Genomic DNA, 22,496 nt, shown 5'->3' on the forward strand with positions numbered 1-22,496 from the left:
TGGGGGCTCCTCCTCATGAGGGGGGGTTTTCTGATGGGGGCTCCTCCTCATGAGGGGTCCGATCTTTTGAGTCCAAATTCCATAAAAGAAGCACAAAAACAAACATCTAAAACTATCTGAGCTCTGGTCCATGAGGAATTTTCTGGTTGGCAGAGACCCCCCCCCCATAGAACCTATGGGGGGGGTCATGTGCGTGTGGGGTGATCCGGACCGGGCCGGGCTTTATTATCCCGTCATTGATCTGCTCAGAGCAGGAGGTGAAAATAAAGCTTTTTTATTTGGTGCTGCAACATTTATACATAGATGCTTTAAAAACCTGCTGTCCTGATCTGGACCCACCGGACCCGCTAGCACCGTCAGAACAAGTGGCGGCACCGGATCCTCCAGCTCTTAAGGCGGGTCAGGACCCACAGATCTCTGTAAACGGGCTCAGTGCTCACAAATTTAACTTAAAAACAGGAAACGTCTACGGAGACGTCAAAGCTTCAGTCTGAAAGTATTTACATCGTCAGTCAATATCAGCAGCTCTCTATACCTGAAACACGGGGGGGGGGGGGGGGGGGGGGGGGCATAGGAACTCTGGGTTAATACATTTCAGAGTAACCCCTTCCTTCCACCAGGGGCGCCGAGGAGCCGGACAGTGAGTGAGCCTGTGGGATGAGACGGCCCTGAAATGCTGGAAAACCCCAAAATATGAGAATCTGCAGCCCCCCCTGTGAAGAGGTGGAGGCAGCCTCCTTCATCATAAACACCAGCTGGTTGCCTGATTTTCTAAAGAAGTGCAGAAGTTCCAAAGCTGTGGTACTACTGAAGTACAAAAATGAATTAGTATGTACAGAAATATACAGCAGTCTGTCTTCTTCACTAAACACTTTGAAAAGTCTTTTCAATTAAAAAAAACTTCAAAAATAGATTCATCTTTGAACAGAAATCTTAAAAATTCAATTAAAAATGAGGATTTGGAAGAAGCTGAAATATTCGCGTGGATCCGATGATGTTCCACGCCAAGCCTCATGGGATGGGGGGGCTCCTCAGTAGAGGTAGGGGACGATCCGGTACGGGACGGTCCGGCAGTACTCGTCCCAGGCGGAACCGTACGTCCTCCTGCAGACGGTGGTGATGCGAGAGTCTCGGTGCACCAGCAGGACCATGAAGTGGATCAGGTAGTGCCACGGCAGCAGGTGGCTGAAGCCTGGGGGGCAGAAGAAAGTCTTGGTCAAGAAGAACCTGTGAGGCAGCCCCCCCCCCCCACCTCAACGTACCACAGGGCAGGGACCACGCCAGCGCCATCATCAGGTCACCCAGGTAATTGGGGTGTCGCACCATGCCCCACCAGCCCGACACCAGCAGACTCCTCCCTGTAGCGGTGGGGATGCTCTTTAGATCTGGGGGGGTGGTACAACAATGCAGTCAGATTGCAGCAGGTGTACAGTCAGCCTTCCCTCTGGGGAGGGGCCACACCTGTCCCAGCAGAGGCTAAGTGCTATGTGGAACAGATCAAATGTTCTCGCTGGGAACCAGACACCCGTCTCTGTTCAGTCCCTTCAGGGGCCACAGGGCTGCTGGAGCCTATCCCAGCAGCTGCTCCAAAAGGGCGGAGCTTCCTCCACCCACCTCAACACCCCAGAACTGGGGAAGAGGCCAGAGCCAGCTAAAGAAGCTCTCTGGAGTGGAAGTTGCTGTGGATCACCTGCTGCTGGAGAACTTTAGACTTTGGGTCAGGCAGGAACCGAAGGTTTGGATGAAACGGAGAAGAACTTACGAGACAGTCTGGGGTCGGACGGGTCTCTCCTGAAACGGTTCTTCTCAGAGTTGGACTTTCTGAAGATGTAATATCCAACCACTGAAAGACGAGTCCCGTGTTTATGCGCAGAAAAAAGAAACCGTAGAGTAGAGACAGTAGATGCAGGTTCTACTCACGCTGGAGCGCCACACTGGCTGCCAGCACTGGGATGTTCAGGGGGGAGGGGTGCTCCACCAGGTAAAACGCCTGCAGGCTGTAGGTGAAGGGGACCCACACAAGGTCCCCAAAGGCCAGCATGAAGCCAAAGCCTTCATGTAGCAGATCCATGGAGGTGAGGACGGCCTCCTGCGGGACACACAGAAGCTTCTGGATGCTGCTCAGAACACACGTGTGTGTGTGTGTGTGTGTGTGTGTGTGTGTGTGTGTGTGTGTGTATATATATATGTGTCAGGAAGCGCCCTGCTCAGGTACCTCGTTCCACAGACTGTCCAGAACGTACAGCAGCTGGAACAAGGTGACTAGGATCATGGGATACGATGGAGCCTGCAGGCCCTGCTGCTTCATCTCAGTCAGCGCCAGGGCAAGGTTGATCAAACACTGAGGAGGAGAAGAGGCGTCACCGAAAAGCCTGCTGGGGGGTCCCGAAGACGAGGATCCAGCGTCAGAACTCACCCATCCGATGAGTCCGGGACGCATCTCACAGAAGAACTTCAGGTCCAGGTTTCTGATGCGAGGGTTGAGCTCACGGCCCTTGGAGAAGTCGCAGACCACATTTCCTGGGGGGGGCAGCACTAGATCATGAAGGGTCCTTCTTTTATGTGAAATGAACTAAAACATGAATCCGCGGCTGTAAGATTTAAGAAAAGGTCCAGAACGGAGTTGCGTGTTCCAAAAACCTAGAACCATGGGATAAGGTCAGGGCGATGTGCGACAGACAGATGACACGTGAGAGTACATGTATGTAACAGACAGATGATACAAGAGAGTACATGTACATGTATGTGACAGACAGATGACACGTTAGAGTACATGTATGTAACAGACAGATGATACAAGAGAGTACATGTACATGTATGTGACAGACAGATGACACGTGAGAGAACATGTATGTAACAGACAGATGATACAAGAGAGTACATGTATATGTATGTAACAGACAGATGACACGTTAGAGTACATGTATGTAACAGACAGATGACACATTAGAGTACATGTATGTGACAGACAGATGACACGCGAGAGAACATGTATGTAACAGACAGATGACATGTTAGAGTACATGTATGTAACAGACAGATGACACGTTAGAGTACATGTATGTAACAGACAGATGACACGTTAGAGTACATGTATGTAACAGACGGATGACACATTAGAGTACATGTATGTGACAGACAGATGACACGTTAGAGTACATGTATGTGACAGACAGATGATACGCGAGAGAACATGTATGTAACAGACAGATGACACATTAGAGTACATGTATGTGACAGACAGATGATACAAGAGAGTACATGTACATGTATGTAACAGACAGATGACACATTAGAGTACAAGTATGTAACAGACAGATGATACAAGAGAGTACATGTACATGTATGTAACAGACCGATGATACAAAAGATTACATGTACATGTATGTAACAGACAGATGACACATTAGAGTACATGTATGTAACAGACAGATGATACGAGAGAGTACATGTACATGTATGTAACAGACAGACACATTAGAGTACATGTATGTAACAGACAGATGATACAAGAGTACATGTACATGTATGTGACAGACAGATGACACACGAGAGAACATGTATGTGACAGACAGATGACACGCGAGAGAACATGTATGTAACAGACAGATGCCACGCGAAAGTACATGTATGTGACAGACACATTGCACGGGAAAGTACATGTATGTAACAGACAGATGAAACAGGAGAGTACATGTATGTGACAGACAGATGACACGCGAGAGTACATGTATGTAATAGACAGATGACACGCGAGAGAACATGTATGTAACAGACAGATGAAATGCGAAAGTACATGTATGTGACAGACAAAATGACACGCGTGAGTACATGTATGTGACAGACAGATGAAACAGGAGAGTACATGTATGTGACAGACAGATGACACGCGAGAGAACATGTATGTAACAGACAGATGACACGCGAGTGTACATGTATGTAATAGACAGATGACACGCGAGAGAACATGTATGTAACAGACAGATGAAATGCGAAAGTACATGTATGTGACAGACAAAATGACACGCGTGAGTACATGTATGTGACAGACAGATGAAACAGGAGAGTACATGTATGTGACAGACAGATGACACGCGAGAGAACATGTATGTAATAGACAGATGACACGCGAGAGAACATGTATGTAACAGACAGATGAAATGCGAAAGTACATGTATGTGACAGACAAAATGACACGCGTGAGTACATGTATGTGACAGACAGATGAAACAGGAGAGTACATGTATGTGACAAACAAATGACACGCGAGAGTACATGTATGTAACAGACAGCAGGGGTTGACATAGCCCAGAAATTTGCACTGGCCCACAGGGCCAGTAGTTTTTGAACGTTACTGGCCCGACACCGCGCAACCCGCCCCCACAGGCGGCACCCAAGCGACGGACCCGCAACTTTGGGGCATGCCCCCCCCAGAAAATTTTAATATGGTTCAATTTGGTGCATTCTGGTGACATCTAGCAGTTATTTCTACACTTTTCAATGACTGAAAATAGAGCATATCAAACTTAAATCTGCTCTAGTCTGTTTCAGATTGAAGAGAGCACTCCAGTGTAGTAGGAAACACTAGTTAAGAAGTTTTCATGCTGCTTCTAATCACTGCAGAGGCAGAGAAGACTAATATGTAAACAAAGCTCCTTCTTTGTCACATTAAAGCAACTTTCCTTCGTTCTATCATGCTGCCTCATCATCACTTTATTGTTTTTGGAAAGAATTGGTGTGTCCCCCACCCTTTATTTTTGAAGCACCATTTAGATTCCTGAACCGTTTAAAAGTACTGGAGAAGCTACATTAAGCAATGTTGAAATTAAACAGCATTTTATTTCCCTAATGGAACGTATCGGTTAAGGCACATTCATTCTTTGTTTTTCTTATACTGAAAAATATTTTGTTGTGGAAATCAGACAATGCTGACTGTACTTTCTACATTTTAACTTACCAAAATAAAAGCACTATGAATTTGCTTTGGTAAACGCAACTTATATATGAGATACAGTTGAAGTGCTTAACATTATGATCATTAAACAAACTGAATTTGACCATTTTATTACAGTGGAAGACATTAAAATTCAGGTAGAGTTTTTTCAAAGTCATATTTAAAGAAAAAAAGAAAGAAAATATGTTTTGGTAAAATATCAGGATACGTATCGTATCGCCAGACTCTTGCCAATACACACCCCTATTAAATATCTTGCTGTCCATACAACTAATTCCACCCAAGGACACTTTACAAAACAAAGTTTAAAAAAGACATTAAAAGCACAATAAAAATTAGGCCTGCACAATATACCGCAAATTTATCGTTATCGCAATATCCAGCTCTGCAATATGCATATCGCAAAAGACGGTGAATATCGCAATAAATCATAAACCCAAAATGTGTTAAAACAATGTTATGGCAGCTTGAAGCATTTAACGCATCAAATAAATCCGTTTATGTTTTGACCAATCAGATGGACGCCTACCCATTCTTTACCAATCAGATGGAGGCCTATTATGTTAGACCAGGGGTCGGGAACCTTTTTGGCCAAGAGAGCCATAAACGCCACATATTTTTAAATGTAATTTCGAAAGAGCCATACAATAATGTAGTGTCCTTTTCCCACACTGAGACTTAACCTCTTTTAAGGTTCTTTATTCTGGTTAATGCAGGCTGTAACAAATGCCGTAAATTAATTCAGCAGCTCCTAATCTCTCCCGCCGAGACGAGAGCGCTTCTCCCAACTTTATATTCCCCCCTCCCGCTCCAGCCCTCCCATTTCCCTTATTCGGCCCATAGCTGAACCCCATTGGTCCAAATTAACTAACAGGCTGAGCGACAGAACTAAGAGCCAATCAGATCTCTGCTTGATGCGTTCAAGGAACTCCAGAACTTTTAACGCGGCCCGACAGCCAAGTTAAACTCAGTCCGCGACAATATGTTTAAAACTAAATATTCAAGTGAATGTGTGCATTTGATATAATTTCAACACTTTTAAAGGACAATAAGTCTGTGGATTATTTTTAATAACATTGTTATGCTGTTGCTAATAAATGATGAGTATTTCTCTTGGTAGTTTTGCTGATGGTCTAGTCTGGTTGATACGTGGTGAGTTTCTGCTTCATGCAGGCGTTGATACTTTAAACGTGATCGTAGGTCTGAATGTTCTGTAGATGTGAGACAGACTGATCACATGCAGACGCGGAGACAAACACACACTCACTCGCTGCAGTGAGTGACTGGCAGCAGGTTTTATGTTTTTACAATCCCTGCGCGGTTCACCTTACTGACCGAGCCCACAACTCCACCCTCACCCTCTGCTTTCTCCCTCTCAGTCACATCCCGTCCCCGCTACTGCGCGCTCTTTCTCAGAGACGGGGGCGCGCAGTTTTAGGCACGGCAATTCACAGGTTTCCAGCTGGTACAAACTCTGTGAAATAATAGATAATAGTAAAGTGATAATGCTGGCGCAGATCCTTCTCTCCAAGCACCGCTACTACTGTGCGCCTCTGGCATCGCATCGCGCCCGGGAAGGACTGGTCTAATGAAAAAGAAAAAATTAAAAATGTGTCTGCGAGCCACATCTGACCATCAAAAGAGCCATATATGGCTCGCGAGCCATAGGTTCCCGACCCCTGTGTTAGACGATTGACACCTATGTCGATGAGGGTCATTTGGAGTATAATTTTTAAACTGTTGCAATGAAATGGGAATGATGTTTTTGGTTATTTTTCTATTTGTTTATATACCGCAAATTATATTGTTATCGCCATATTGATCACTTATATCGCATATCGCAAGTTTTCTTCATATCGTGCAGCCCTAATAAAAATAATAAATAAAATAAAAAAATGAATCAGGATGGGAAGGCAGAAATGAACAGATGGGTTTTGAGTTTAGATCTGAAAGTAGGAAGAGAGTCTATGTTACGGAGATCAGGAGGGAGGGCCGAGCCAAGCAGCTGAAGGCTCGGCTTCCCATGGTGACGAGTCGGGCCGGAGGGACAGAGAGCTGAACAGAGGAGGAGGACCGAAGAGAACGAGAGGGGGTTTTAATATGGATGAGGTCGGAGAGATAAGGAGAAGCCAGGTTATGGAGGGCGTTAAAGGTGAACAGGAGGAGTTTGAATTGGATTCTGGAGGTTATGGGGAGCCAGGGCAGCTGGTGGAGAACCGGGGTGATATGACTGAAGGAGGGGGTTCTGGAGATGATTCGGGCAGCTGAGTTCTGGACCAATTGGAGCTTATTGAGGGTTTTTTGGGGGAGGTCAAAGAGGAGAGAATTACAATAATCTAAACAGGAAGTGACCAGACTGTGAACCAGGATAGAAGCAGAGGGGACAGTGAGGGAGGGGCGTAGACGATTAATGTTACGTAGATGGAATTGGGCTGACCGAGTAATGTTATTGATGTGGGACTGAAAAGATAAGGAGCTATCTAGGATGACACCCAGACTCTTCACCTGAGAGGAGGGGGAGACAGAAGATGAATCAATGGAAAGAGTAAGACTTGTGGCTTTGGAGAGGGTGGATTTGGAACCAACGAGAAGTAGCTCGGTTTATCACTATTGAGTTTGAGAAGGTTTAAGGTGAACCAGTTTTTGATTTCAGATAGACATGAGTGGAGGGAGGAGGGTGGAAGAGAGGAGTCAGGTTTAGTGGATACATAGAGCTGGGTGTCATCCGCAAAACAGTGAAAATTAACATTAAATTTACGGAAGATATTGCCAAGGGGAAGAAGATAAGTAATGAAAAGAAGGGGACCAAGGACAGAACCTTGGGGGACACCAGAAGAGACAGAGGAAGGCTGAGATTTAAATGATTTAAGCTGGATGAATTGGGTTCGGTCAGAGAGGTAGGATTGAAACCAACGGAGGGGGGTGGAGGTGATGCAGGGGGAGGAGAGCCTTTGGAGGAGGATGGAGTGAGAAATGGTATCAAAGGCTGCACTCAGGTCAAGGAGGATGAGGATGGTGAGGAGCCCAGAATCAGCTGCAATGAAAAGATCATTGGTGATATTCAGGAGAGCAGCCTCAGTGCTGAAACCATACTGAAAAGGTTCCAGAAGATTATTGTTTCAGATGATCATAGAGTTGAGAGGCGACTATTTTCTCTAGAATTTTGGAAATGAAGGGAAGGTTGGAAATTGGACGGAGATTATTGAATAAGTTGGGATCTGAACCGGGTTTTCAGGATGGGTTTAAAAAGTGATGGGACAGTACCAGATGAGAGTGACCAGTGAATAATGGCAGTAATGAGCGGAAGGAGAGATGGGAGGCAGGCTATAACTAAAGATGTTGGGAGGGGATCAAGAGAACAGGTGGTCGGTTTGGATTTAAGGATGACAGAGGAAATGTCCTCGTGGTCAGGCAGGCAGTTGAAAGGAGGAAAACATATGATTGAGGGGAAAAGAGTCAGGGATGGGAGGGAAGAGAGAAGAGCTAAGCTGTTGGTGGATGACATGAATTTTCTGGTCAAAAAATGACATGAGGGAGTTACAGGTTTCAGTGGAAAAGAAATGGGGAGGGAGAGAGTCAGGGGGGTTGAAGATAGTGTTCATCAGGGAAAAGAGAGTTTTTGAGTTGCCTTTGTTTGTGGAGACGAGTTCAGAAAAATAGTTTGTTTTTGTGGTAGAAACCAGGTCCTTATACTGTGTGAGATGTGATTTATAGATTTCTTTGTGAACAGTTAAGCCAGTTCTTTTATAGAGTCGCTCTAGCTGGCGACCTTTGGCTTTCATGTGACGGAGCTCTGGGGTGAACCAGGGGGCAGATTTGGAGAAGGAGACAGGGCGAGCTGGTTAAGAGAATCAGAAAGAAGGTTGTTGTAAGAGGAGACGAGTTCATCAGGGTTTGGTGTGTTAGGGATTGGAATATCACGTATGAGTGAGGAAAGTGCGTTCACATTGATGTTTTTGACATTATGAAAAGAGATGAGGCGGGAGGGTTTAGTGACAGATAAAGTGATGGAGATGTTAAATGATACAAGAAAATGATCAGTTACATGATAGATAGTTTTATTTGTATGTAAGATAATTGTTGCAATTTTTTTATGTTGTTTTCTTCTCTTTCTTTGCACCTATGTGGGACCGTTTGCAATTTCATTGTACTGTTGTACCAAGTGTGACTGTACAATGACAAGTTTTATCTTATCTCATCACATCTCTTAAAAGGTTGTGCAACAAAATATAAAGCTATGGGTACCATCGTTTTTGTCCAGCCCTATTTCATTTGTTTGTTTGTTTTAAATAATTCTGTTAATCAACAACTCAAAAGTAATGGCTAATTTTGATTATTTAATTTTCAATAAATTTTAATTTATTGTTACTTTGGAATGTTTCACGTCATTTCAGTGAACATTGTGGACTTTCTATCTTCAACTGAGGGGGACCAACTATTTGTCCACCACTGTATGTAAACAGACAGATGACACGTGAGAGTACATGTATGAAACTGTAATGGAGAACGGCGTTCTGCGGGGACAGATTCAGCCTTTGCAGACGCCGTCATCACCTACAGTCTCTATTGACATGAGAGCGGACCGCAGTGACTATCCAGCGTCCAGATCACGTGCTTCTGTTTCTGCACGCACTCCAGTATCAGTGATGAAAGTCAGGCAAGGAAAAAATCCCTGAACTTTTCTTTGAGCGATATGGCGGGCACAGAGCGAAATTTTGGAAAAATACGTGGTCTTAGATGCATTCTGGTGCATTCTGGCAGCTAGTTATTCACTTCTTTATCAAGAAACTAAGACTAATTGGAGCATCATGATTTGTCATTCAAACCCCTAGTTTGACTCTCCATTAAGGACTTGCTGGTCCTAAAAAAGAATTTGGAAAATTGCTCAAAGTAACACAATCCTACAATCTACGCTTTTCCTTAAAGCTGCAAAACATACAATTGCTAAAATATAGTAACATCAAAGCCCCAAATGGCAAAAAGAACACCAGTAACTATGATATTCTATGAAAATACCTCAGTTATTTATACATTATTTCTGCTTTAGAAATGACTGATGTACAACATCCACTTGCACTGTTTTCTCAAACTATAATTACATCAAAATATGGGATCTGCTTTAAACTATAATTCTATAACATAATACATCAATTCTTTAACACCAATACTAAGTAATCTGGGAAATATCAAAACAAACATACAAACTAAACTAAACATTGTAAACATTATTTTTTAAGGGAGTGCGGGTCCAAACCATCAAATACTTATAATTAATGTTAACTATACTGAACTAAATCATGGTAATTAGGAAATACAAATAAATTAGATAGAGAAATGTATTCAAAATAAAAACTGAAACTCAAAACTAAAATTGAAATTATTTCAAAATGTGGTTTTGAGATTATTTTACACAAAAAAGTATTTGACCTACACTACCTTAAAAATCTTTTTTTTCCAGCCAAGACCACTTCAATTTGTTTTTTATCGTCTTCTCACAACTGAGGTCGTGACCACGCTCAATAATGACGATGCCTGCCATTATTTTAACACAAATTTGATCGCAAACTCTTCAGATGTGTTTGTGAAAGTTTAGCGTGGGTCCGCCAGTTTTGGTCTCTAGGGAAGCAAGTCACGCTGACCACGTGGTGCAGACAGAGCCAATCAGACCCGTCGACGCATCCGAAAGCAACTAAAACGTCCCGTCATTGGTCAATTAGGCCGGGAAGACGAAAGATGGCCACGACCATAGAGGAAGCGATCTGCGGAGAAATATAGAAAATAAAGCTAAAATTAGCTGATTTCAGACCATTTTCTAATCCGGAAAGCGATTTGTCCGTAGAGATCAGGTCTTTATTTCCCGGAAAGTACGTTCGGTTTGCTCAAAAACCCGGATTTCCGGGAATTCCCGGAAGACTTTCATCACTGCAGTATGCAGACGGTCAAACAAATCAATCTTCACGAACTCCAACCCATCGTACCATCAGATTTCCTCAGCACCGAGTGTTCGGCGAGGGCCTTGACCCCTAACCCCCACGTCCAGATCATCATCTTCTCACCGAGCCAAAGCTCACTCACCTGAGTTTCCCCCCACCGCCAGCTCCTCAGGGGCAGCATGGCCAGAACGCACGTACAGGAAGAGGCCCAGCAGCACGGACAACAGGAAGGAGGCGGCGGCCAGCTGCAGAAAGTGGCTGTGGATGTAGGTGAGGTCAGCGCCCAGGTACACTGCTGCCGCCACCGCTGCAGCTGAGGCGGCGGTGGCGAAGAAGCCTGCAGGACACAGAATCATTCACTGCTCAGGGAGACGGGACCATACATGGAGGTTCTGATGCACCAGGAGGTTCTGATGCGCCAGGAGGTTCTGATGCGCCAGGAGGTTCTGATGCGCCAGGAGGTTCTGATACAGAACCGACAAACCACCCCGTCTGGACCTCTGCCATCGTTGTCCGTCTGAAAACGTTCATGACAGCTGGCCCCGCCCCATAAACTGCAGTCGCTGCCGTCAGACGTACCGTTGGTTCTGTACTTCAGCCTCTGTCCGGACCGCAGCGGCACGCCTTCACTCAGCTGCAGAGACACAAACCGGAGAAAACGCTGGTAAAGTTTCACATCCTCTATGGTCCCAAACCGATTCGAACCCATCAACCACTCACGGAACCAGAGAACCGAGGCAACACCCCGAGTCAGGTGAGACGAGGTAAAACAGGAAGTCGTGGGAGGGTGGGGTGGGGCCTGGGGCCAGATCGGGGGAAACCAAAAAACTCAAGAACTTTGATGAGGAACTCAAGCGGACACAGAAACAAACATCACATCAGGATTGGCCTGAATGCCCTGGACAAAGTTAGAAAAAGTTCTAAAGATTCTGTCTAATGATCCAAATGTGAGGAAAATGAGGCACTGAAGCGGTTCTGTCTGAAAAGCCTCCAGTAAAGCGTGCAGTTCTTTCACTGTTGTCATTCCGTTTTCACACCAACATCAGCTGATCTACAAACTCTAAAGGACATCCCAGAATTTCTTCAACTGCTGACACCACAGAGGAAATCATGTGGATATAGAAAAATAAACTTCCTGGTTGAATGAACGTCAAGATGAAAACAAAAAACAAAAACAGCTGCTACCCTTTTTTTGGTAGCGTTGCAGGTTGCGCTGGGCTCAGGCATATGGCCTGCGTCCAGCTGCAAGACCTCAGTCAACTTCTGGAAATGTTGGAGATGGACTGGAACTAGGGTTGGGCGATGTCCCCTAATTTGGCCGTTGACGATGTTTGCTGTCAACCATCGGGATGGACGATGACATCGTGGGGGGGGGGGGGGGGGGGGGGGTATTTTTACATTTTTCGTTCTTATATAACTGCTATTCGTTATTTTGCTTTTTTCATTTTATTTCCCAACTAATGACTAATCCGCGATGATCCAGTATAAACTGAGGGAAGTGACTTTAACAGAAAAAGTAACAAGCAAGATAGAAAATTAGTGTAGTCGCTCCCGCACTTAATTAGTGAAGTGGACCGGCGGAGCGCAGACTTAAAGCTTTGTGTTTGATGGGAAGGGGGGGGGGGGGGGGGTACATGAGCGGTATGTGTGGGAGATTTTTTTTTTTTTCAAATTTATTTTTTATTGAAAAAGCACAGGATAAATTGTACATTGTTTTGACGTGTCACAATGTTCATGCTTTCTCAGTTTTTTAATTGAAAAACAAAAAAAACAAAATAATAATAAATAAAAAAGGAACATGTGAGGAAGCAGGGAGTTTCAAAACATAAATGATATGACATGATTTCAGATGAAATCTGATCTTACCGACTTATATTCTGTCCATATAGACCAAGTAGGGGGTCTAAGGGCAGGGATGCCAGTATAGCTTAGTCAGTTTGTTAGTTCATTTGAGTATTTTTCTATTGAACTCTTTGTATTCGTGATCCTTTTGATTTCATGTTTTACTTCGAAGCCCATCGAGACGACTGTTGTTGTGATTTTGGGCTATACAAATAAATTGAATTGAATTGAATTGAAGTAGCGTAAAAAGCATCCAGCCGTATTTGTAAAGAGTGTGAGATTCTTTCCATTATGTAAATTCTTTGTACCACATCAATCCAGTCCTCTGTCGTTGGTTGTTCAGGTTTAAGCCATTTTCTGGTTATTGCTTTCTTACTGGCTGTCATGAGAATGTAGAGTAGTTTCTTATTTTTGTTGTCTAGGCCATCAATTTTACTCAAAAACAGACTTTCAAAAGACAAGGGGAAAACAATAGAAAACACATTTTGCAGATGTTCATGTATGTCAGACCAATACTTCTTGATAATCACACAGTCCCAAAATATATGGAGTGTGGGAGATTTAAGACTGCGATCCGTCCCGCAGCTCTAGGGGTACAAGCAACCGAACTCAGAACCGGGTCTAAAAGTGTGTCTGAGCACAGCTCGGATCGTCAGCAGACACACAGCGGTTTGAGCATCAAAGCAGAAATGTCGCTCAGTCCTTAGAAAACATTCAAACAATCACGCCGATTTGTGTTTCCAGTCGTGTCCCGACTAAATAAAGGCTGATGTTATTCTTACATGTTTACGTGCAGCCAGCAAGCAGCACCACCCAAAGCTAATGTTGTTAGCCCGTGTTAGCATACTGCTAATCCTGGCTCCGTTCAGAATAAGCTCTGACCACACGGATTAAAATTCAAATGATGAGCGAACAGGTGTTTCATAATAACCGTAACATTATTAAAAGCACGTTTAGAAGATCGTCTCGTATTTTACCGAGCTGACATGTCGATGTATATAACCGCTCGGTGCTGTTATCGTTTTGTATTGAATTGTTACATACAATAAAGTTTGGAAAAAAAGCCGCTCGGCGGAAGTTGTATCCCCTTCCGGTTTTCAAACTGCGCATGTGCGAATGATTTATTCCGACCGAAATTGTGACCTTAGTGAACGTTTGTTATATTCTGAAAACATTTTTCTGGGCCCATGTACACGGTTGGATTCTAATCCGACCATTGATCCCATCAAGATATTTTGTACATGTAACCGCGGCTTATGATGTCGACACGCAACGTGGCGGGGGCGTGGCATCACGATGGTGGTCTCTCCATCGGGATGTCAGTCATCCATCACGATGGACGATGATATCGTCCATCGGCACAACCCTAACTGGAACTTCACCTCCCCTTGTGGGATTCATAAAGTAGAATTGAATTGAAAAGAAGACTAGATGTCTGTTACTATGACAACCAGATGTTTGGGTGCAGAGTCAGGATCTGTGCAGCTCCGTGTCTGCGGGACTCAGAACCACCTCAGAAAAGTCAAACATTTGTTCCTGCAGATTCTTCAGAACATCGGCTCCACTCGGCCTGATCGTGTCTGGAAGCCGCTGGACAAACGTCCTGACACGGATACTGGAACCACTGCTCACCTTTCCAACAGGTAAAACGTAGAGCAGAGCCTGGAACAAGATCCACAGGAAGACCAAGCCCACAGCCTGCGGGTCCCACAAGCTCTCCAGGGGGGGCAGAGGCGGGGGGAAGTTAGTCAGGCTGGGGTCCTTCAGTCCAGCTTGAAGGAGGACAAACAGAACCCAAACAGGCAGGAACAGCAGCCAGAACACGGAACCTGGATGAGGGAGGACAGCCAAGTCAGGTCCACCCCCCCCATGAAGACGTGACTTTCTTTACAGCTGAAAGTTGAGTTTTAACCCCCCCCATGGAGGCTGGTTGATGTGCACATCTGAAACCAGGAGTCATGTGACACAAAGTTCATCCGTTTCCCCTCACAGAGCGCTACCCAGAAGGTCCCTCACCCATCTTTCCTCGGTAGTCCGGCGGGACGGGAACCGGAGCTGCAGGACCCTCCTCAGACCTTTTCTCCTGCGGCTGTTGAAGTCTGGCCTCGGGGGCTGCGTCCTCCCTCCTGCGGCGCAGGTTATAACGGCTTTGGCTCCTGTCAGGCTCCGCCTCTGCCCTCTGAAGCAAGGACAGAGAAACAGGACGCTGCAGGACACGTGGGGCGAAAACAGGACGACCTTTGACCCTTCTGTGCCATCAAACAGCTGCTCGGGTCTGAATCACATGACCACAGCCAGGTACTGTGTGTGGGGGGTTATAGAAGGAAAATGTTTACGTTCTATGTATTCTTTGCTGTTCCTGTCAGAGTTCCACTGTTCTACGGTGATCCCTGCTGCTTCTTCAAAAGGTTCTTTAAATTTATTCCGTACAGACGCCCGGTTCCATGCGGATGCCTTACCTTGCTGTCGGCGTTGTTGTCTTTGTCCTGTGTCTTGTTGCTGTTCTGGTCTCCTTTGTTTAGCTGCTGTAAAGCAAAGCAGAGGTTAAATGTTGGGAAAACATTGGAGGACGGTTCTGCAACAGGAGAGGCTGTGGAACCAAGATAGGTGAACATCCGGATTGTTAGACACTAGGGCTGCACGATATGAGGAAAACTCGCGATATGCGATATTAGTGATTAATATTGCGATAACGATATAATTTGCGGTATATAAACAAATAGCAAAACAACCAAAAACATCATTTCCATTTCACTGCAACAGTTTAAAAGTTATACTCCAAATGACCCTTGTCGACATAGGAGGCAAACATCAAACATAAAAGGGCTCATCTGATTGATCAACAACGTTAACGGGTCCTTCCGATTGGTTAAACGCATAAATGGATTTATTTGATTCATTAAATACTTCAAGCTGCCGTGAGTTTGTTTTAGCACATTTAAGCTAACCATTTATTGCGATTTTCGCCGTCTTTTGCGGTATGCATATTGCACAGCTTGATGTTGCGATAACGATAAATTTGCGGTATTGTGCAGGCCTATTGGACAGTATTTTTACAAACTGACTTTTAAGGTTTGGCAGATAAATACAGTAGAAAGAAAGATACTTCTTAAATATAATTGCAGTAATCCTCTGTGTTGGCAACTTTATTAGCACGTCCTTGTAACGCTGGATACGTTGTCGTATGCTAGGCAGAACAGGTTTGGAACGTGGAATTAAACTGGTTTCTTTTCATTGTCGTCCGTTTTTTCACATTTGTGTTTGGTTGGCTTTGATAGCTTAGAGGTTTCTGTTAAGGGTTTCCGCTTTAAAGTCATGGAAAAGAACTAAACACGCGACGACGGAAAACGTCTCCACACGCATGAGGATAGTTACAGACATGGAGGACAGAACCTGAGAGTTTCAAAATAAAACTTCCTTCAGAATTCAATCCTAGCTAAAATGTTTGTTACAATGGAATAGAGCGACACAGGTGTATGGTTGGGGGGGGGGGCGCACGTTTCAGACCATCTGACCTCTGTATTTCTGGTTTCTGCCCCGAGCTGCAGAAGGAACAGCTGAATCTCAGAAAAACAATCTGACCACAAAACGGGTTTGGGTCCCACATGAGAGAAAAGAAACAATAAAATCAGATTCTCCGTTTTTTCTCTCTCACCATCTTTAGCTTTCAAACCCAAAGTCCCCGACCAGAGAACTTACCGGCGGGCTGAGGCTGCCCTCCATGCCGTCTTTCACCTTTGCATCCCTGTCAGAGGGGGGGGGCTTCTCTGCTACCGCTGAACGAGAGGATGAACGGCGAGTGGTCCTCGCAGGAGAGCGCGAGCGGCTGCGACGGCGTCCCGGCGACCGAGAACGGGAGCGAGTGCGGTTCTGGAAAGACGAGATATTCTAAAAGAAACAAGGGCGTCAGGTGAGGAGATGACTGAAAAATTCCCATAAACATGCTGAGCACAAACTCCCACCATGACGTCCTGCTCCTTGAGCTCCAGCTCCGTCTTGTCCTTGTAGATGACAGTGTACAGCCGGCTGGCGGCGTCAAAGCTCAGCACTTGAACCTCGTAGTACAGCGAGCTACCGGGCCAGCGGCCCATCACTTTGTCCCCTTCCTGGAACCTGGCAGTGGGCATCCTAACAAGAGTGAGGGGCGTGAGGGGAAGCAGAGGAAAGAGGCCTGACAGGAGACTGCAGCCACATGGACCAGACACTGCAGAAACACCACGTGGGGACTGGAACGCGTTTGGAAGCTGGACATTTAAAAAGGTTCAGGCTGAGCAGCTTAAGGTTCCTGCTGAGCTTCAGGAGCAAAAACAGATGGAATCCGTAAAAGAAGCTGCTAGTTTATGATAAACAGAAACATCCTCAGACGCTGCCTGAGACGTCTGTCTGATTCACCTCATTCCCAAAACCACCACAAGCAAATGTCCAGAGAGTTCCTGTCTAAGCTACCTCCAGCTTTAGAAGTCCAAACTAAAGGGGAACGTCCAAAAAACAATGGGGGGGGGGGGGCACAGCTGTTTCAGCATTATCCCCCCCCCCCCCCCCCCCCCCCCCCCCCCCCAAAAAAAGCAACAAAAAAAAAACTGCTGACGGGTCTGTCCCGCGTCACACAAAGGGGGACAGTGACAATTCTGAAACAGAAAACACACACGGTGCAAAACATTTACCTTCCACAATCCCATGTCGACTCAACCGACCTTCAAAATAAAGTTCTACGCTAAACCTCCGCATTTCAGAATAAAAGCTTTACACTGAAAGACACCAAAAACGGACCATTCAAAACAAAGATCCGGTTCTAAGTCACCGGTAGCTCCTCGAGATGCAACGGACACACCCAAAGAGAGCGCGCGCTCTGTCTGTCACACCGGACCCCGCACGCTTAACGGCGCCGGTTCACGGAAAATCTGAGGTGCTACGGGAGATCAGCCGACCTCAACCCTTAAAGACATATTTTTTACTGCAATCCATAAGCCAAAAAATGTGCGTGTAATTAAATTACATCCCAACAGTTCAAACCAACAACAAGGCGCTACAAGGATTTCACATTTGAACGAGTCAACAGGTTCATTTGGTCCATTTGGATTGTGAGGTTTCTGACAGCAGGTTGCAGATCGTGAGCGCCAAAAGCTCTGCGTGTTTCTTTAACTGAACCTTCATCCGTCCTGATGCAGCAGGACGGAAAGGAGGGAAAACGTCATGCGTTCAAACCGACAACAAACCAAACCGGCCGCCGAACAAACTACACGCGCGCGCACGACACCACCGAGACGTCAACCCTTCAGAGAACGCGTGAAAACAACGAATAAACCTGTTTCTGGACAGTAGAACCCTCCATGTTCTACATTTCTGGATATTTCAGTTACAGGCGCCGTCTAAACTCTGGCTCGCCTTCAGTTGCACATATGAAAGCAGATCAGGCTGTTTACGGTTCAGATTAAAGTGTCTACAACTCTCCGGAAACATCCAGGATGAATAAACGCGGTAACCTAACGTCTGGGAAGCGAACCCACATCCCTATTTTACTTTGATCTCAACTTGAAACCATCTATGTTTTCAGGAACTAGACGCATGCCACAGCGCTGTTGATAAGCTAGCTTCGGCTAAGCCTTGATTTGCCAACAACGAAGCCGGTGTAGCGGTTCAGCGGCGGGAACATGTTCTCACCTGTTTTCCTGGATTAATTCCAAAAAGTTAAATTCAAAACAAATCCCGCGGAGGATTACAAAATAAAAATAAACTGGCTTTGAATGTGTTAAAAGAACAGTTTCAAAGATTTGACGTAGAGCTCGATCTCCCTCCCTCTCTGGGTAAAACCCACTACTGACAAGAAGGCGCGAAGCCCTCCGATTGGGCGGCCGAGCATTCAATTTTAACGGATCTTTGCTCTCATTGGTTGATGGCAAAACGTCATCATACAGTGATTGGTTGTTTAGGAGCAGCAAGCGCCTTGTTTACTGGTGTCAATTTACCGTCAGTCAAAAGGGTTTAAGCGAAAAAGTGTTAACCTCATCACCTCCCTCCCCCCGCATCCCGTCCGCGAGCTAAAATAGGACGAAGAGGTCGGATGGATTCAGAAAGAAGGACGTCACTGAAAAATATTAAATGAACACAAAAAATAGGAAAGGACTTCACACCTACATAAAATTAGTTTCTAAATAATTACACTTATCTTTTCAACATAAATATTCACAAAATAAATATTTTAAAACTGAGATATGAAAAAATAAATAAAGTTAATCTGTATAAGCAGTAGAAGTAAATATGTCAATTTACAACATGGTGAACAATTAAAAGTTAAAGTAATATGTTTGGCTTGGAGGACATGTTTATACCTGGGGGGGTCTCCATGATCTGCTTGTTTGATCTGAGGTACTTCAGAAAGCTACATTTATGTTTAAAAAGAACCTTTTAAATGTATTTATAATCAAATAAAACCAAACAAGAACCATTCTTCTCCTCATGATGTGTTACCCCCCCCCCCCTTGTGCAGTTTTGTGGTGGTCTTGAAGAATGAATGGGTAAAAATGACATCCAGAAAACGGTTGATCTTTACATCTGTTCTGTCAGAGGATTTCTCTGAGACACAGAGACGAGAGAGCTTGTGTCCTGGTAAGAAGGTGTTGGAGAACCTGGAGAGTTTACGGAACATCATGGAAGTGTCTTCATCCAGTATGTCCGCTAGGTTGTGCTGTCCGGTTCTCTGCCAGAGGCCTTCAGAACCCGTCAAACTTTCAGAACCTGTCAAACATTCAGAACCTGTCAAACTTTCAGAACCCTTCAATCCTTTAGAACCTGTCAAACATTCAGAACCTGTCAAACATTCAGAACTCACAAAGCAGACTGTTGGACTGGCCGATACAATTTCCAGTCTGACACCAAGACGGAGCTCTGTGATTGGACGGAATGCTGCATTTCCTCTGTGAGATAAACAAAGTTGGAAATGTGTTTATCTCAGTCCCTTTATCCCTTGTGCTATCCTAGCGACTTTACCATTGGGAGGTGGGTCATCTAGACCCACTAGACAGTGCTCTGAACCTTTTTTCTTCAATGATTTGTGATCTTCACTGGTGTCCATGGATTACAGGAAATCTTTCCACCTTTATCCACCTTTGTCATGGTAGGGACAACACGTCAATGGAAGGGGGGGGGGGGGTCATAGGATAGCACAAGGGTTAAAACATGTCTGCATTTTTAAGCAAATGATTATGACCCCTGGTGCAATTCCCTTTTTTTTCTTACTTTAAGCTTTAGTAAATATGAGACAAGTTTAATTTGTACATACTTTTCCTTCTCTACATCTAGTTGTGATGCTGCAACATTGAAATTTCCCCGTTGTGGGGCAAATAACGGATCATCTTATCTTCTATTGAAATGTAATGAAAGTGCAAGAATCCTCCAGGGCTGATTTTCTACAGCGCAACAACCTGAATGAGAACCTGTGTATTCAGTCACGACTGTTTCTGCACATCAGACGTATGTAAACAGAACCACTTGATGCATCCGTTCACCACAAAACATCCTCACCTGATGGATGTGAGATGAACAGAATGGTCAATGGTGCATACTTCTATCGCGCTTTTCTACCTTCTTTGAAGGCCCAAAGCGCTTTTCCGTCACACACACATTCACCCATAAACACACATTTACCATATACTCAAGATTGCTTCATAGTACTTTCTGCTGAGGAAGATCATGATTGCAAACATTAGATTTTTATTTTCAGTGTTTTGAGGATCCTGCTCCGTGGAGGTGCATTATGGGAGTATGTGTTCTATGCTTTGCTTGTGGTTGTCCAGTGTTTCAGCGTTTAGTGTTGTTGGTTGAACATTATCACATACAGTGGTGGACAAAATAGTTTGTACCCCTCAGTTAACGAAAGAAAGTCCACAATTTTCACTGAAATGACTTGAAACGTAAAAAAGTAACAATAAATTACAATTTATTGAAAATTAAATAATCAAAATCGGCCATTACTTTTGAGTTGTTGATTAACAGAATTATTTAAAAGTACAAACTAATGAAATAGGGCTGGACAAAAATGATGGTACCTCCATAAAAGACTGAGAACTAATTGTCCAGGAGGTCATGATGAACTCAGGTTTGTCCTTTCATTGACATCACAGCTGTTTTCAAACCCATAATCAGTCAGTCTGCCTATTTAAAGGGAGACAAATAGTGAAAAGGTGTGAACCAGACTGAACATGGACAACAGAAAGCCAAGGAGAGAATTGTCCCAGGACATTAGAAACACAATTATAGACAAACCTGGTAAAGGTAAAGGCTATAAAACCATCTCTAAGCAGCTTGGAGTTCCTGTGACCACAGTGGCACATATTATTCAGAAGTTTAAGACCCACAGGACAGTAGCCAACCTCCCTGGACGATGGAAGAGGAACATTGATGAGAAATGGAGGAGACGGATAGTTGGAACTGTCTCCAAAGAGCCCAGAACAACCTCCAAAGACATTAAAGGTGAACTCCTAGATCAAGGTACATCAGTGTCAGATCGCACCATTCATGGTTGTTTGAGCCAGAGTGGACTTCATGGGAGACGACCAAAGAGGACACCACTGTTGAAAGGAAATCATCAAAAAGCCAGACTGGAATTTGCAAATATGCATTCTGGGAAAATGTCCTTTGGACAGATGAGACCATACTGGAGCTTTTTGGTAAGACACATCAGCTCTATGTTGGTAGACTCAAAAATGAAGCATCCAACCAAAAGAACACTGTCCCTACTGTGAAACATGGAGGAGGCTCAGTTCTGGTTTGGGGCTGCTTTGCTGCATCTGCCACAGGGTGTCTTGAAGTTGTGGAAGGTTGAATGAAATCTCCAGATGATCAAGGCATTGTGGGTAGAAATGTGCTGCCTAGTGTCAGAAAGCTTGGTCTCAGTGGCAGGTCATGGGTCTTCCAACGGGACAGCCATCCAAAACACACAGCCAAAAAACCCCAAGAATGGCTGAAAGAAAAGCGTTGGACTATTCTGAAGTGGATTCTATGAGCCCAGATCTGAATCCCATTGAACATCAGTGGAAGGAGCTGAAACATGCCATTTGGAGAAGACACCCGTCAAACCTGAGACAACTGGAGCAGTTTGCTCATGAGGAGGGGGCCAAAATACCTGTGGACAGGTGCAGAAGGCTCATTGACAAATACAGAAACCGTTTCATTGCAGTGATTGCCTCAAAAGGTTGTGCAACAAAATATAAAGTTATGGGAACCATCATTGTTGTCCAGCCCTATTTCATTAGTTTGTATTTTTTAATAATTCTGTTAATCAACAACTCAAAAGTAATGGCTGATTTTGATTATTTAATTTTCAATAAATTTTAATTTATTGTTACTTTTGAACGTTTCACGTCATTTCAGTGAACATTGTGGACTTTCTTTCTTTAACTGAGGGGTACCAACTATTTTGTCCACCACTGTATAAGTGAGGATCCAGCCGTTAGTTCTTGGAGCCACTGGCCTGTTCAGGTTCCACCTAAAACGGATGGCTGTGCTTTATTTTGGGTTCTGAGAGGAGCCTAGAGCTTTGCTTTGATGCTGGATGACTCTGTCTGCATAAAAGACAAAGAACGACATCACTGAAGGCATCAGAGCTAAATGGACGACCTGCTGCTGGTTCATAAGAACTACAGACAATAAATCTGTTTGTTTTCTCATTCATATAATAATCTAAGATAAACCTGATCATTCATCCACAAGACTACAGGAGGAGCTGATGATGTCACGGCGCCAAAATTGACCATATTTCACCTGTTTAA

The 22,496-nt window shown here is 44.5% G+C and overlaps 1 protein-coding gene across 4 annotated transcripts; it reads right to left on the reverse strand.

Annotated features, from left to right (window-relative positions):
• Positions 1-258: 258 nt before the first annotated feature.
• On the reverse strand, positions 259-18,856 carry lbr (lamin B receptor). Of its 4 annotated transcripts, none has more exons than XM_023953019.1 (14): positions 18,391-18,856; positions 16,692-16,857; positions 16,429-16,617; positions 15,189-15,251; positions 14,746-14,935; positions 14,362-14,558; positions 11,467-11,521; positions 11,030-11,224; positions 2,417-2,520; positions 2,216-2,341; positions 1,921-2,089; positions 1,763-1,843; positions 1,263-1,385; positions 259-1,192 (listed from the first exon to the last, which is right to left on the reverse strand). In XM_023953019.1, exons 2-14 carry the CDS (start codon positions 16,854-16,856, stop codon positions 1,032-1,034), a joined length of 1,818 nt encoding a protein of 605 aa, XP_023808787.1. In that variant the 5' UTR covers position 16,857; positions 18,391-18,856; the 3' UTR covers positions 259-1,031. The 4 variants fall into 4 exon arrangements, with proteins under 4 accessions (XP_023808787.1, XP_023808786.1, XP_023808789.1 ...); XM_023953018.1 differs by having other exon boundaries at positions 15,189-15,254; positions 18,391-18,852; XM_023953021.1 differs by having other exon boundaries at positions 14,746-14,908; positions 18,391-18,848.
• Between the last annotated feature and the right edge of the window lie 3,640 nt (positions 18,857-22,496).

Source organism: Oryzias latipes, chromosome 24, assembly GCF_002234675.1.
Source record: "Oryzias latipes chromosome 24, ASM223467v1".
In the NCBI taxonomy this organism is placed as follows: Eukaryota; Metazoa; Chordata; class Actinopteri; order Beloniformes; family Adrianichthyidae; genus Oryzias; species Oryzias latipes.